We start from the raw sequence: 12,259 nt of genomic DNA on the forward strand, positions 1-12,259 counted from the left end.
GAGCTCCCTGTATACAGAGATACATGATAAGATCCTGTCTGCAGCCACCACTAGGGGGAACTCCCTGTAAACAGAGATACAGGATAAGATCCTGTCTGCAGTCACCACTAGGGGGAGCTCCCTGTATACAGAGATACATGATAAGATTCTGTCAGCAGCCACCACTAGGGGGAACTCCCTGTATACAGAGATACAGGATAAGATCCTGTCTGCAGTCACCACTAGGGGGAGCTCCCTGTATACAGAGATACATGATAAGATCCTGTCTGCAGCCACCACTAGGGGGAGCTCCCTGTATACAGAGATACATGATAAGATTCTGTCTGCAGCCACCACTAGGGGGAGCTCCCTGTGTACAGAGATACATGATAAGATTCTGTCCACAGTCACCACTAGAGGGAGCTCCCTGTATACAGAGATACATGATAAGATCCTGTCTTCAGCCACCACTAGGGGGAGCTCCCTGTATACAGAGATACATGATAAGATCCTGTCTGCAGCCACCACTAGGGGGAGCTCCCTGTATACAGAGATACATGATAAGATCCTGTCTGCAGTCACCACTAGGGGGAGCTCCCTGTATACAGAGATACATGATAAGATCCTGTCTGCAGCCACCACTAGGGGGAGCTCCCTGTATACAGAGATACGTGTAGCTGTCAGTAGTAGCTCCTTGTGGTGGGATTTCTCCTTGGTGCCGCGGGGTCAGAGTTTTGAGGATTTATGTTTGGATGTTTCATCTTTTCTTCCATTTGTTCCGTTTTTCTGCTCTTTATTATTGAGGAGTGATGGCGTCCCCTAGTGGTGACTTTTAGATATATCTGTCGTTTCCAGAGATGAAGGACTCTAATGATAACGATGACGATGATGAGGATTATATTTCCACTAATGATATTTATTTCCACAGACGGCGCCATGCGGTGTCATCGTATGTGCAATGCAGCGCAGCGTCCACGACCCCCGGTCAATACGTGCCACCATGTGTGCGAGCGGACCCCCGTCTGAGGGCGAGAAGGATGAAGATGCACGGGACATAGGAGACAAAGTACAAAGCCGAGGGGATCCCAATGTAGAAGAACCTGAAAAAACAGACACAAATCACCTCCAGAGCTGCACTCACTATTCTGCTGTTACATCTAGTCTTATCCCCCAGTCACCTCCAGAGCTGCAGTCACTATTCTGTTGTTACATCATGTCTTACCCTCCAGTCACCTCCAGAGCTGCACTCACTATTCTGTTGTTACATCATGTCTTACCCTCCAGTCACCTCCAGAGCTGCAGTCACTATTCTGTTGTTACATCATGTCTTACCCTCCAGTCACCTCCAGAGCTGCACTCACTATTCTGCTGTTACATCATGTCTTACCCTCCAGACACCTCCAGAGCAGCACTCACTATTCTGCTGTTACATCTAGTCTTATCCTTCAGAGCTGCAGTCACTATTCTGCTGTTACATCATGTCTTATCCTCCAGTCACCTGCAGAGCTGCGGTCACTATTCTGCTGTTACATCCTGTCTTATCCTCTAGTCACCTCCAGAGCTGCAGTCACTATTCTGCTGTTACATCATGTCTTACCCTCCAGACACGTCAAGAGCAGCACTCGCTATTCTGCTGTTACATCTAGTCTTATCCTCCAGAGCTGCAGTCACTATTCTGCTGTTACATCATGTCTTACCCTCCAGACACCTCCAGAGCAGCACTCACTATTCTGCTGTTACATCTAGTCTTATCCTCCAGTCACCTCCAGAGCTGCACTCACTATTCTGCTGTTACATCATGTCTTATCCTCCAGTCACCTCCAGAGCTGCAGTCACTATTCTGCTGTTACATCGTGTCTTGTCCTCCAGTCACCTCCAGAGCTGCAGTCACTATTCTGCTGTTACATTGTGTCTTATCCCCCAGTCACCTCCAGAGCTGCAGTCACTATCCTGCTGTTACATCGTGTCTTATCCTCTAGTCACCTCCAGAGCTGCAGTCACTATTCTGCTGTTACATCATGTCTTACCCTCCAGACACCTCCAGAGCTGCAGTCACTATTCTGCTGTTACATCATGTCTTACCCTCCAGACACCTCCAGAGCAGCACTCGCTATTCTGCTGTTACATCTAGTCTTATCCTCCAGAGCTGCAGTCACTATTCTGCTGTTACATCATGTCTTACCCTCCAGACACCTCCAGAGCAGCACTCACTATTCTGCTGTTACATCATGTCTTATCCTCCAGTCACCTCCAGAGCTGCAGTCACTATTCTGCTGTTACATTGTGGCGCCCCTGAGGGTTCAGTCACTACAGGGGTACTGCACCTCAGGCCGAGGTGTGGTATCTCCTCTCCGAGGTAAGGAAGGAGCACCTCTCAGGACTCAGCTATCCATTCAACACTACACCTCTCCCACCTGAGGGGGGCTTATAGGCAACAGGGTGCTGCCCCAGCCGGGATAAGAGGAGATGGGGGGAACTAAAGTTAGGGGGAATCATGTAGTGGGTGAGGGTGGAGGACGCACTTTAGGTTACACCACAAAATTCATATTTAACAAACGGCCATCTTGGGCTTATGGTCTTTGATTGTGATCTTCATCACTAAACGTGGCTTCCGGTGGAACCTGCAGCTGATGGGGACACGGTCCTCGTGCTCTGGCCTTGAGGCGAGGAGCGGGCGGGAGTTAACCACTGTCTCTACCCGGTCAAGGTCCCTACCTAAGAAGGCCTTGGAGGGGAGCGGAGGAGACAAGCTCCACAGGCAAAAGGATCCCAGGGGGATGCAGACGGAGCGGTATACCCCACCTGTCCTCACTATTCTGGCCTAGTCAGAGGGATTCCTGCTGCAAAAGGGGTACCGGCCCCCGATATCTGACTCTGTCACTTTAAGTCTTAGTCGGAGAAGCCCGGAGGCTCAGTGGATCCCACCGGGTAACGGAGCGGAGTCGCCACCCGTACCCTTGTTCTGTGCATAGTCCAGAGGGAGACCCGGCCTTAGTACACGCACCACATACGGGCAGGAGAGGACCTAGTGGGAGAAGTCTAGGAGCACTCTGGTGCAGGGGTCCTGATTGATGCACCTGAACTACCCGGAGTGTGCTGAACCCCTTCCTGGTGGCCGCAACGCGCCGTGAGGAGCAAGGAGAAGCCTTGAAGCTGACACCTAACAACGTGAGTAAAGCTTGGAAGACTGCATCCCTGCCTCCGGGCCCTTATTTCAGCGCGACACCGCACCGCACCACCCACTACTACCCCCCTCATCCATCTCCTCTGCCCTGAGGCCCTGCTCCGCCTGTGGGGAGTAGTACCATCTTCTGCTGCCACTACATCCCGCCTCAGAGGACTGAACGCAGAGCTGGTGGAGGATCACCAGAAACCACAGGTGGCGTAGTCATTGCATCCACTCGATTAACACCAAACCGTGAAAGCCCATTAAATCTTTTATGTCACGGCCCTGGGCAAGGAACGGGTCAAGGCCACGACTGCAACCCCCAAACATCCGACCCAGCTCCGAGTACCCCCATCTCCCAGGGTGGGCTGCGAGCATCACAACATCATGTCTTATCCTCCAGTCACCTCCAAAGCTGCAGTCACTATTCTCCTGTTACATCATGTCTTATCCTCCAGTCACCTCCAGAGCTGCAGTCACTATTCTGCTGTTACATCATGTCTCATCCTCCAGAGCTGCGCTCTCAGTTCGCTGTCTTCCTCCGGCAGCTCGGTCTCACCTGTAGTGGTCGCTGTCATACATGCGGCAGGCCCCGGGGTCACCACAGCTGTTTGCCCCCCACTTTATACAGGTGGTGTCTATGGCGGCTCCATAATAAATGGGGGAGGGGATTCCGCCTGAAATGCAGAGGGGACATATCAGCCTCGTGTCTCAGGGGCAGACGATTCGGCTTTGGGGGTCTCCTCTGTTCCCCCTCATCACTTACCGAGAGCTCGAGCCGCCAGAAGATGGAGACCGAGACCGAAGGACTTCTCTTGCGGGGTCAGACTCCTACAGGGAGGATGCAATGAGAAGATGAGTCAGTGGCAGCGCAGGTCGGGGGTCCCGCAGGGGTGGATGATGGGGGTGATGTCCGCACCTGACGAGCACCAAATACCCAGGCATGGCCCCCAGCGAGTAGATGAAGCTGCAGGCCAGGTTCAGCACCATGAAGTAGACCAGCATGACACCACAAGCCTCCTCCCGCGGACACTGCCCCCGCACAGCCGAGCCGTTCACCGAGCGCACGCAGCCACAGTCCTGGAAAACCTGCAGGAAAGCAGAGAGAAGAGTCCGAACGCATAACCAGGGCGCGCGCCGCCATCTCACCATGTCTGCCCCGGACCCTGAAGACGACGAGCAGCCGGCCAGGCAGGCGGACACGTAGCCCACCCCGTCATCCCCACACACGGGGTCCCACACGTCAGTGGCGCAGCTGCAGTTTACATTACAACCTGAAGTCACATTGTCCAGATAAGAAATGGCCTCCACCCTGAAAATGCGACAGCAAGAAGTCAGACAGGGTGAAACCCACCGCATCCACAGCCGCAGCATAATGTGAAGCCACCAGCACCCACAGTCGCAGTATAATGTGAAGCCAACAGCACCCACAGCCACAGCATAATGTGAAGCCAATAGCACCCACAGCCGCAGCATAATGTGAAGCTCACTGCACACACAGCCACAGCATAACGTGAAGCCAACAGCACCCACAGCCACAGCATAATGTGAAGCTCACTGCACACACAGCCGCAGCATAATGTGAAGCCAACAGCACCCACAGCCGCAGCATAATGTGAAGCACACTGCACGCACAGCCGCAGCATAATGTGAAGCCACCAGCACCCACAGCCGCAGCATAATGTGAAGCCACCAGCACCCACAGCCGCAGCATAATGTGAAGCCACCAGCACCCACAGCCGCAGCATAATGTGAAGCCACCAGCACCCACAGCCGCAGCATAATGTGAAGCACACTGCACGCACAGCCGCAGCATAATGTGAAGCCACCAGCACCCACAGCTGCAGCATAATGTGAAGCACACTGCACACACAGCCACAGCATAATGTGAAGCCCAATGCACCCACAGCCACAGCATAATGTGAAGCACACTGCACGCACAGCAATAGCATAATATGAAGCCAACAGCACCCACAGCCACAGCATAATGTGAAGCTCACTGCTCACATAGCCGCAGCATAATGTGAAGCCCAATGCACCCACAGCCACAGCATAATGTGAAGCACACTGCACGCACAGCCGCAGCATAATGTGAAGCCACCAGCACCCACAGCCGCAGCATAATGTGAAGCACACTGCACACACAGCCGCAGCATAATGTGAAGCCAACAGCACCCACAGCAACAGCATAATGTGAAGCTCACTGCACACACAGCCGCAGCATAATGTGAAGCCCACTGCACCCACAGCCACAGCATAATGTGAAGCCAACAGCACCCACAGCAACAGCATAATGTGAAGCTCACTGCACACACAGCCGCAGCATAATGTGAAGCCAACAGCACCCACAGCCACAGCATAATGTGAAGCACACTGCACACACAGCCGCAGCATAATGTGAAGCCAACAGGACCCTCAGCCACAGCATAATGTGAAGCCAACAGCACCCACAGCCGCAGCATAATGTGAAGCCACCAGCACCCACAGCCGCAGCATAATGTGAAGCTCACTGCACACATAGCCACAGCATAATGTGAAGCCACCAGCACCCACAGCCGCAGCATAATGTGAAGCCACCAGCACCCACAGCTGCAGCATAATGTGAAGCCCACTGCACCCACAGCCACAGCATAATGTGAAGCCAACAGCACCCACAGCTGCAGCATAATGTGAAGCCACCAGCACCCACAGCCGCAACATAATGTGAAGCCACCAGCACCCACAGCCGCAGCATAATGTGAAGCCACCAGCACCCACAGCCGCAGCATAATGTGAAGCCCAATGCACCCACAGCCACAGCATAATGTGAAGCCACCAGCACCCACAGCCGCAGCATAATGTGAAGCCCACTGCACCCACAGCCACAGCATAATGTGAAGCCAACAGCACCCACAGCCGCAGCATATTGTGAAGCCAACAGCACCCACAGCCGCAGAATAATGTGAGGCCCACTGCACCCACAGCCGCAGCATAATGTGAAGCCACCAGCACCCACAGCCGCAGCATAATGTGAAGCCCAATGCACCCACAGCCACAGCATAATGTGAAGCCAGCAGCACCCACAGCCACAGCATAATGTGAAGCCAACAGCACCCACAGCCACAGCATGATGTGAAGCCCAGATCACGGGGGATGGGACACTGACACTGGGGGAAAGGGACGCCAACACTGGGGAGAAGGGAAACTGATAATGGGGAGAGGGACACTGACAATGGGAGGAAGGGAAACCAGCACTTGGGATAAAGACACTGACACAGGGGGGAGAAGCCACTCTGACAATGGGGGAATAAGGGTTGCAGAAACTGGGGAGAAGGCAAACCGACACTGGGGAGAGGGACACTGCCACTGGGGGGAAGGGACGCCAACACTGGAAGGAATGGACACCGACACTGGGGGGAGAAAGGACACCGACACTAGGGGGAGAAAGGACACCAACACTGGGGGGCAGAAGGGACACCAACACTGGAGGAAGAAAGGGACACCGACACTGGGGGGCAGAAGGGACACCGACACTGGGGGGAGAAAGGGACACAGACACTGGGGGGAAGGAACGCCGACACTGGAGGGAAGGAACGCCGACACTGGAGGGAGATGCAACACTGACACTGGGGGGAGAAGTGACACCGACACTAGGAAGGAAGAGACACCGAGACTGGGAGGAAAGGACGCCGACACTTGGGGGAGAAGAGACACCGACACTGGGGGGAAAAGGGACAACCACACTGGGGGGAGAAGCAACACTGACACTAGGGGGAAAAGGGACAACCACACTGGGGGGAGAAGAGACAAAGACACTGGGGGGAAAAGGGACATTGACACTGGGGAGAAGGGACACTGACACTAGTAAGGAAGGTACACTGAAACTGAGGGGGAGAGTGGACACTGACACTGGGGGGAGAAGGGACACCGACACTGGGTAGAAGGGACACCAACACTGTGGGGAATGAACGCCGATACTGGGGGGAAAAGGGACACCGACACTGGGGGGGGGGGAGGGACATCGACACTGGGGAGGAAAGGAAACCAATACTGGGGGGAAGGGACACTGACCCTGGGGGGAGAAGGGACACCGACACTGGGGGGAGAAGGGACACCGACACTGAGGGGATAATGACACTGACACTGGGGGTTCAGCATAATGACACTCAGGGTACAGGATAATGACACTGACACTGGGGGTACAGTATAATGACACTGACACTGGAGGTACAGGATAATGACACTGGGGGTAAGGAATAATGACACTGGGGGTACAGGATAATGACACTGGGGGTACAGGATAATGACACTGGGGTACGAAATAATGACACTGGGGGTACAGGATAATGACACTCGGGGTACAGGATAATGACACTCGGGGTACAGGATAATGACACTCGGGGTACAGGATAATGACACTGGGGGTACAGGATAATGACACTCGGGGTACAGGATAATGACACTCGGGGTACAGGATAATGACACTGGGGGTATAGGATAATGACACTGGGGGTACAGGATAATGACACTGGGGGTACAGGATAATGAAGCTGACACTGGTGGTACAGGATAATGACACTCGGTGTACAGGATAATGACACTCGGGGTACAGGATAATGACACTGGAGGTACAGGATAATGACACTGGGGGTACAGGATAATGACACTCGGGGTACAGGATAATGACACTGGGGGGTACAGGATAATTGCCACTCGGGGTACAGGATAATGACACTGGAGGTACAGGATAATGACACTGGGGGTACAGGATAATGACACTCGGGGTACAGGATAATGACACTGGGAGTACAGGATAATGACACTGGGGGTACAGGATAATGAAGCTGACACTGGTGGTACAGGATAATGACACTCGGTGTACAGGATAATGACACTCGGGGTACAGGATAATGACACTTGGGGTACAGGATAATGACACTGGGAGTACAGGATAATGACACTGGGGGTACAGGATAATGACACTGGGGGTACAGGATAATGACACTGGAGGTACAGGATAATGACACTGGGAGTACAGGATAATGACACTGGGGGTACAGGATAATGAAGCTGACACTGGTGGTACAGGATAATGACACTCGGTGTACAGGATAATGACACTTGGAGTACAGGATAATGACACTTGGGGTACAGGATAATGACACTGGGAGTACAGGATAATGACACTGGGGGTACAGGATAATGACACTCGGGGTACAGGATAATGACACTGGAGGTACAGGATAATGACACTGGGGGGTACAGGATAATGACACTCGGGGTACAGGATAATGACACTGGAGGTACAGGATAATGACACTGGGGGGTACAGGATAATGACACTCGGGGTACAGGATAATGACACTGGAGGTACAGGATAATGACACTGGGGGTACAGGATAATGACACTGGGGGTACAGGATGATGATACTGGGGGTACAGGATAATGACACTCGGGGTACAGGATAATGACACTGGAGGTACAGGATAATGACACTGGGGGTACAGACTACAGATAGTGAGTGCTTCGCCCTCTCACCCGTCGTAGGTCACGGTCAGCCCGGCCATGGCCGCGTTCTTACACACCATGGTGAACGCCAGCAGATAAAGCAGATATTCGGTGACCGAGGTGCCGAACCCCAACTTTGCGGCCATGAATGTTGATGTTTTGTATTTTTTCATGAGGAAACCCCCCAGGAAGTAGCCGACCGCAACAATGGGGAGACTGTAGACTCCTGCGGAGAGAGGAGATGTGAGGCCGCTCGTCCTCTGCCATATTACCGCCATCTTGTGCTCCGCTCTCACCTATCAGGAATATGGCCTCGGACGCGGATTTCCCGTACTGCTGCTCCAGGTATTTGGGCAGGAACGTCATGAACCCCACAAAGGAGCTGAACTGCAGCACCGTCACCAGCAGGTACAGCACGTACACGCGGTTCTTCAGGAGGTTCTGCAGCAGCGTGAGGAATCCTGGGAGAAAGAAAACATGTCAGTAAAAGCACGAGGGACAAACCTCCCCTATCACCCTCGTGTCCACGGAGGGCACCGCTATGCTCTGTGTGGGTGCTATATGGCAGTACACTGTGGATACCACTACTATATACAGTATACTCCCTGTATACACTGTGTACAAAATTATCAGCAGCTTGTTCTCCTCAGGCAAAATGGCGAAAAAAGAGATTTCCCAGAATGTTCCCGGTCTACAGAGGACGCGTGAAGGCGTGGAGAAGCTGTCGACACCCCCGTGAAGACCCTATGCTTATATCCTGCATTATACTGTTTTATATGTTGCTTTATCTGGTTTGGGGCCTGCAGGGTTAACTAATTGGACCACCCATGAAGGGAGGAGATAAGTGGGCACAAGGAACTAGGTTCCTATTGTTAGGCAGATAGGGACCAGCACTAAAGGAGAAGGACCTATGGTCCTGATGTTCTCAGACCTGCATCGTTCCCTGGGTGTTGTGTTTGAAGAATGGAGACCATTCTCAGATAGCACGTTCTGAAAGAAACAAGGTGTGGAGACACGGGGTCTTCCGTGGGCGTAATACTACTCAGACAACGCAGGGTGGGGGTAAAACAGCGTGGTGATACTTTACTGAACCATCAAACGGACAATAAACAGATAGAACAGTCCCAGCAAATACACAAGATGGTGCAAGTCATAGAGTCTCACTCTTCCACTGACCGACCGGGAATAGAGCAGTGAGATCTGTGGTCAGGTGACCTGATTGTCCCAACCTGGATTTCTACATAACGTCTCTGAGAGTTCAGCGATGGTCAATGGGATCTGTTTCCCTCTTGATGGAGCCATGTGTCCTGGTTGCTGTCCTGAAGAGTCTCTCTCGGCTGTCTTTTTGTAAAGTCTATTTGCTACAGAGCCATATGTCCCTTAAATAGTTTACAACTGTCCTTTGAAGCTTACATCCACAGGTCAAGGATAAGGGCGCATGATATTATTCCACAGTGCTCGAGAATCCGCAGCTCATCCCCCAAGGTTACAATAAGAAGTGGATGAAGGTGGCACTCTGTAACATGGTTGGTGCATTGAAAAAGACTGTATTCAAAAGGCACATGGATAAAACATGGAGCCAGGGAAGTGGGAGTCCTCATGGAAGTGTCCCTGAGGACTCCTGCTTCCCGGGCTCCATGTTTTATCTGTGTGCCTTTTGAATAAAGTCTTTTGCAACGCTCCAACAGAGTGCCACCTTCATCCACTTCTTATTGTATTCAGGATATCCTTCCTTCGGTTAGAGCACCTGTTTGTCACGGCGCTGGCCAGCAGCAGTCTGACTATCCTCTGATCTCCAGCAAGGTATGCGGTCTGAATAGTGCTGTTTTTTTCTTTCCTTCCCATTGATTGCATCCCCCAAGGTTGACTGGCAAACACCCCACAATGGTATTTAAAATATCTAGCACACATCCATTGTTCAAAGATACTGAGTCCCTGTATTGAAAAACTGGCAGACGATACATTATAGGAGCTGATATAAGATGTAGATAACAGCCATTCATCAATTACCAAATATCACCTCAAGTGATCAACATTGAGGTTTACACAAATAATAGTCTGTGTTGAGCAACCAAAGAAGAACACAAATTCAAAAGTCAACATAAAAATAAAGGTGTATGGCTCCTGGCCTACTGGAGGAGAAGACGGCCCGGGTGGGACACGAGCTCTGCTATGGGAAATTGAAAATGCAGCGGCACAGCAAGGAGCGTGTGGCCACACCAAATAGATATTGAGAATAGTTGTGAGGGGTCGTAGCAACACACCTTGGGGCATGCAGCCGACTCTCGTGAAACTGTGAAGTTCCTGCCTCTGGATTGTGCAGAAGATGTATTCTCCAAGTGTCACACTTGCTGTGTGATGTACAAATGTTTCATCGGTTTCTTCGTTAAAGAAAAAATTATGTTTAGACTTTGGTCTCCCTTGTTCTTCTCTACCTAATCGGGTCCTGGCCTGCCATATCCAACGGCAGCATGGGGCCTCCAGAGGCGTATCACTAAGGTAACAGCACACACACCCAGACAGGATCCCCATTTTTCTGTAGCATGGAGGGTCGCGGATGTGATCCTCAGCTATGGCCATCCCACCCGTTACATTTGGCGTAGTCAACAGGATTGAGTCTTGCAGAAAATAAATGTGGGGAAGATGGAGTCTGAAGCATGTTTAATGATGGTGCCTGAATGGTATCTCAAGATGGAGATTAGTGTCGCAGTACAGAAAGAAGAAACCCACCCACTGTGGGAGCAGAGGGTGCCGAAAAGAGGAAAGGTTTGCCCAGCCCATCAATGGTTCAACCCAAAGTCGGGAATGTCCTGTGAAGAGAAACCTGTGGGAAGTGCGAGACAGAGGAACGCGCGTTGAAAGGAGAAGGTCTGCCCACTGAGAGGTGACGGAAGAACATAGGAGGAGGCACCAGGAAAGAGGCAAGACATGTGTAATTCAGGAGAAGGACAGCTCATGGAAGGATGGACCTACAGAAGGAAGAGCGTCATCACACTGTTGGGAATCGAAGAAGCAGCAATGTGAGACAAGAAGGTTCATCATGGAGGAACCAAAAGCCCTGTTCCAAGGATCAGAAAGCAACGAAGAAGACCTAGGCTGGCCTGGTCTGTTTGTGAGGAAGTGGAAGCCCATTAAGAAAATCCACAAAGGGTAACTTGAACCACCTGGAGCGGTAACTGAAGAATAGCCCATGTCCCGATTTCCTTAGACGAGTGAAAGAGGTCGGGAAAGGTTCCATCAAATCAAGGGGCAACTCTACATGGCGGATGTGTCAAATGCAGTGAGGGCAGACGAAGTCTTGGCCCAAGAGTGGTTGGTGGGCCCCAAGGTGGAGTGATTTGAGGAACAGTACTCCCACGGAGAAATAATTTGTTTCAAATGGAGGAAGGGTTTCAGATTCATTCATGACCTTCGGACTGGTCACAATGTGTATGCCAACAGGAGTGTGGTGAAAATGGAAAAACGACCACCAAGGCTACACAAACTCTCTCCTGGTGAGTGGGTAACATTCCTGAGGCTGGGTGGCCCACATGGGTGGAATGAAGTTGGAGTGACACAGTCATGCACGGTGGCAGATGTGGAATGATGGAAGGAAGAAAGGCCGCTTGTCTTAGAAAATATTAAAA

General features: G+C 51.8%; 1 protein-coding gene across 1 annotated transcript in view; it reads right to left on the bottom strand.

The window, feature by feature from the left end:
• Window positions 1-874: 874 nt before the first annotated feature.
• The window catches only part of LOC141245030 (solute carrier organic anion transporter family member 1A2-like), a 37,052-nt gene continuing 25,667 nt past the window's right edge, over window positions 875-12,259 (bottom strand). Inside the window, exons 4-10 of the mRNA XM_073669034.1 lie at window positions 8,930-9,094; window positions 8,664-8,859; window positions 4,295-4,457; window positions 4,065-4,234; window positions 3,912-3,976; window positions 3,705-3,822; window positions 875-1,079 (exon numbers count right to left, since the gene is read on the bottom strand). Coding sequence (XP_073525135.1) covers window positions 965-1,079; window positions 3,705-3,822; window positions 3,912-3,976; window positions 4,065-4,234; window positions 4,295-4,457; window positions 8,664-8,859; window positions 8,930-9,094 — 992 coding nt within the window. The 3' untranslated portion in view covers window positions 875-964. The remainder of the gene's footprint in view (window positions 1,080-3,704; window positions 3,823-3,911; window positions 3,977-4,064; window positions 4,235-4,294; window positions 4,458-8,663; window positions 8,860-8,929; window positions 9,095-12,259) is intronic.

This window comes from Phyllobates terribilis, unplaced genomic scaffold (genome assembly GCF_046119375.1).
Source record: "Phyllobates terribilis strain yellow unplaced genomic scaffold, ASM4611937v1 Scaffold_1728__1_contigs__length_221790, whole genome shotgun sequence".
NCBI lineage: Eukaryota > Metazoa > Chordata > Amphibia > Anura > Dendrobatidae > Phyllobates > Phyllobates terribilis.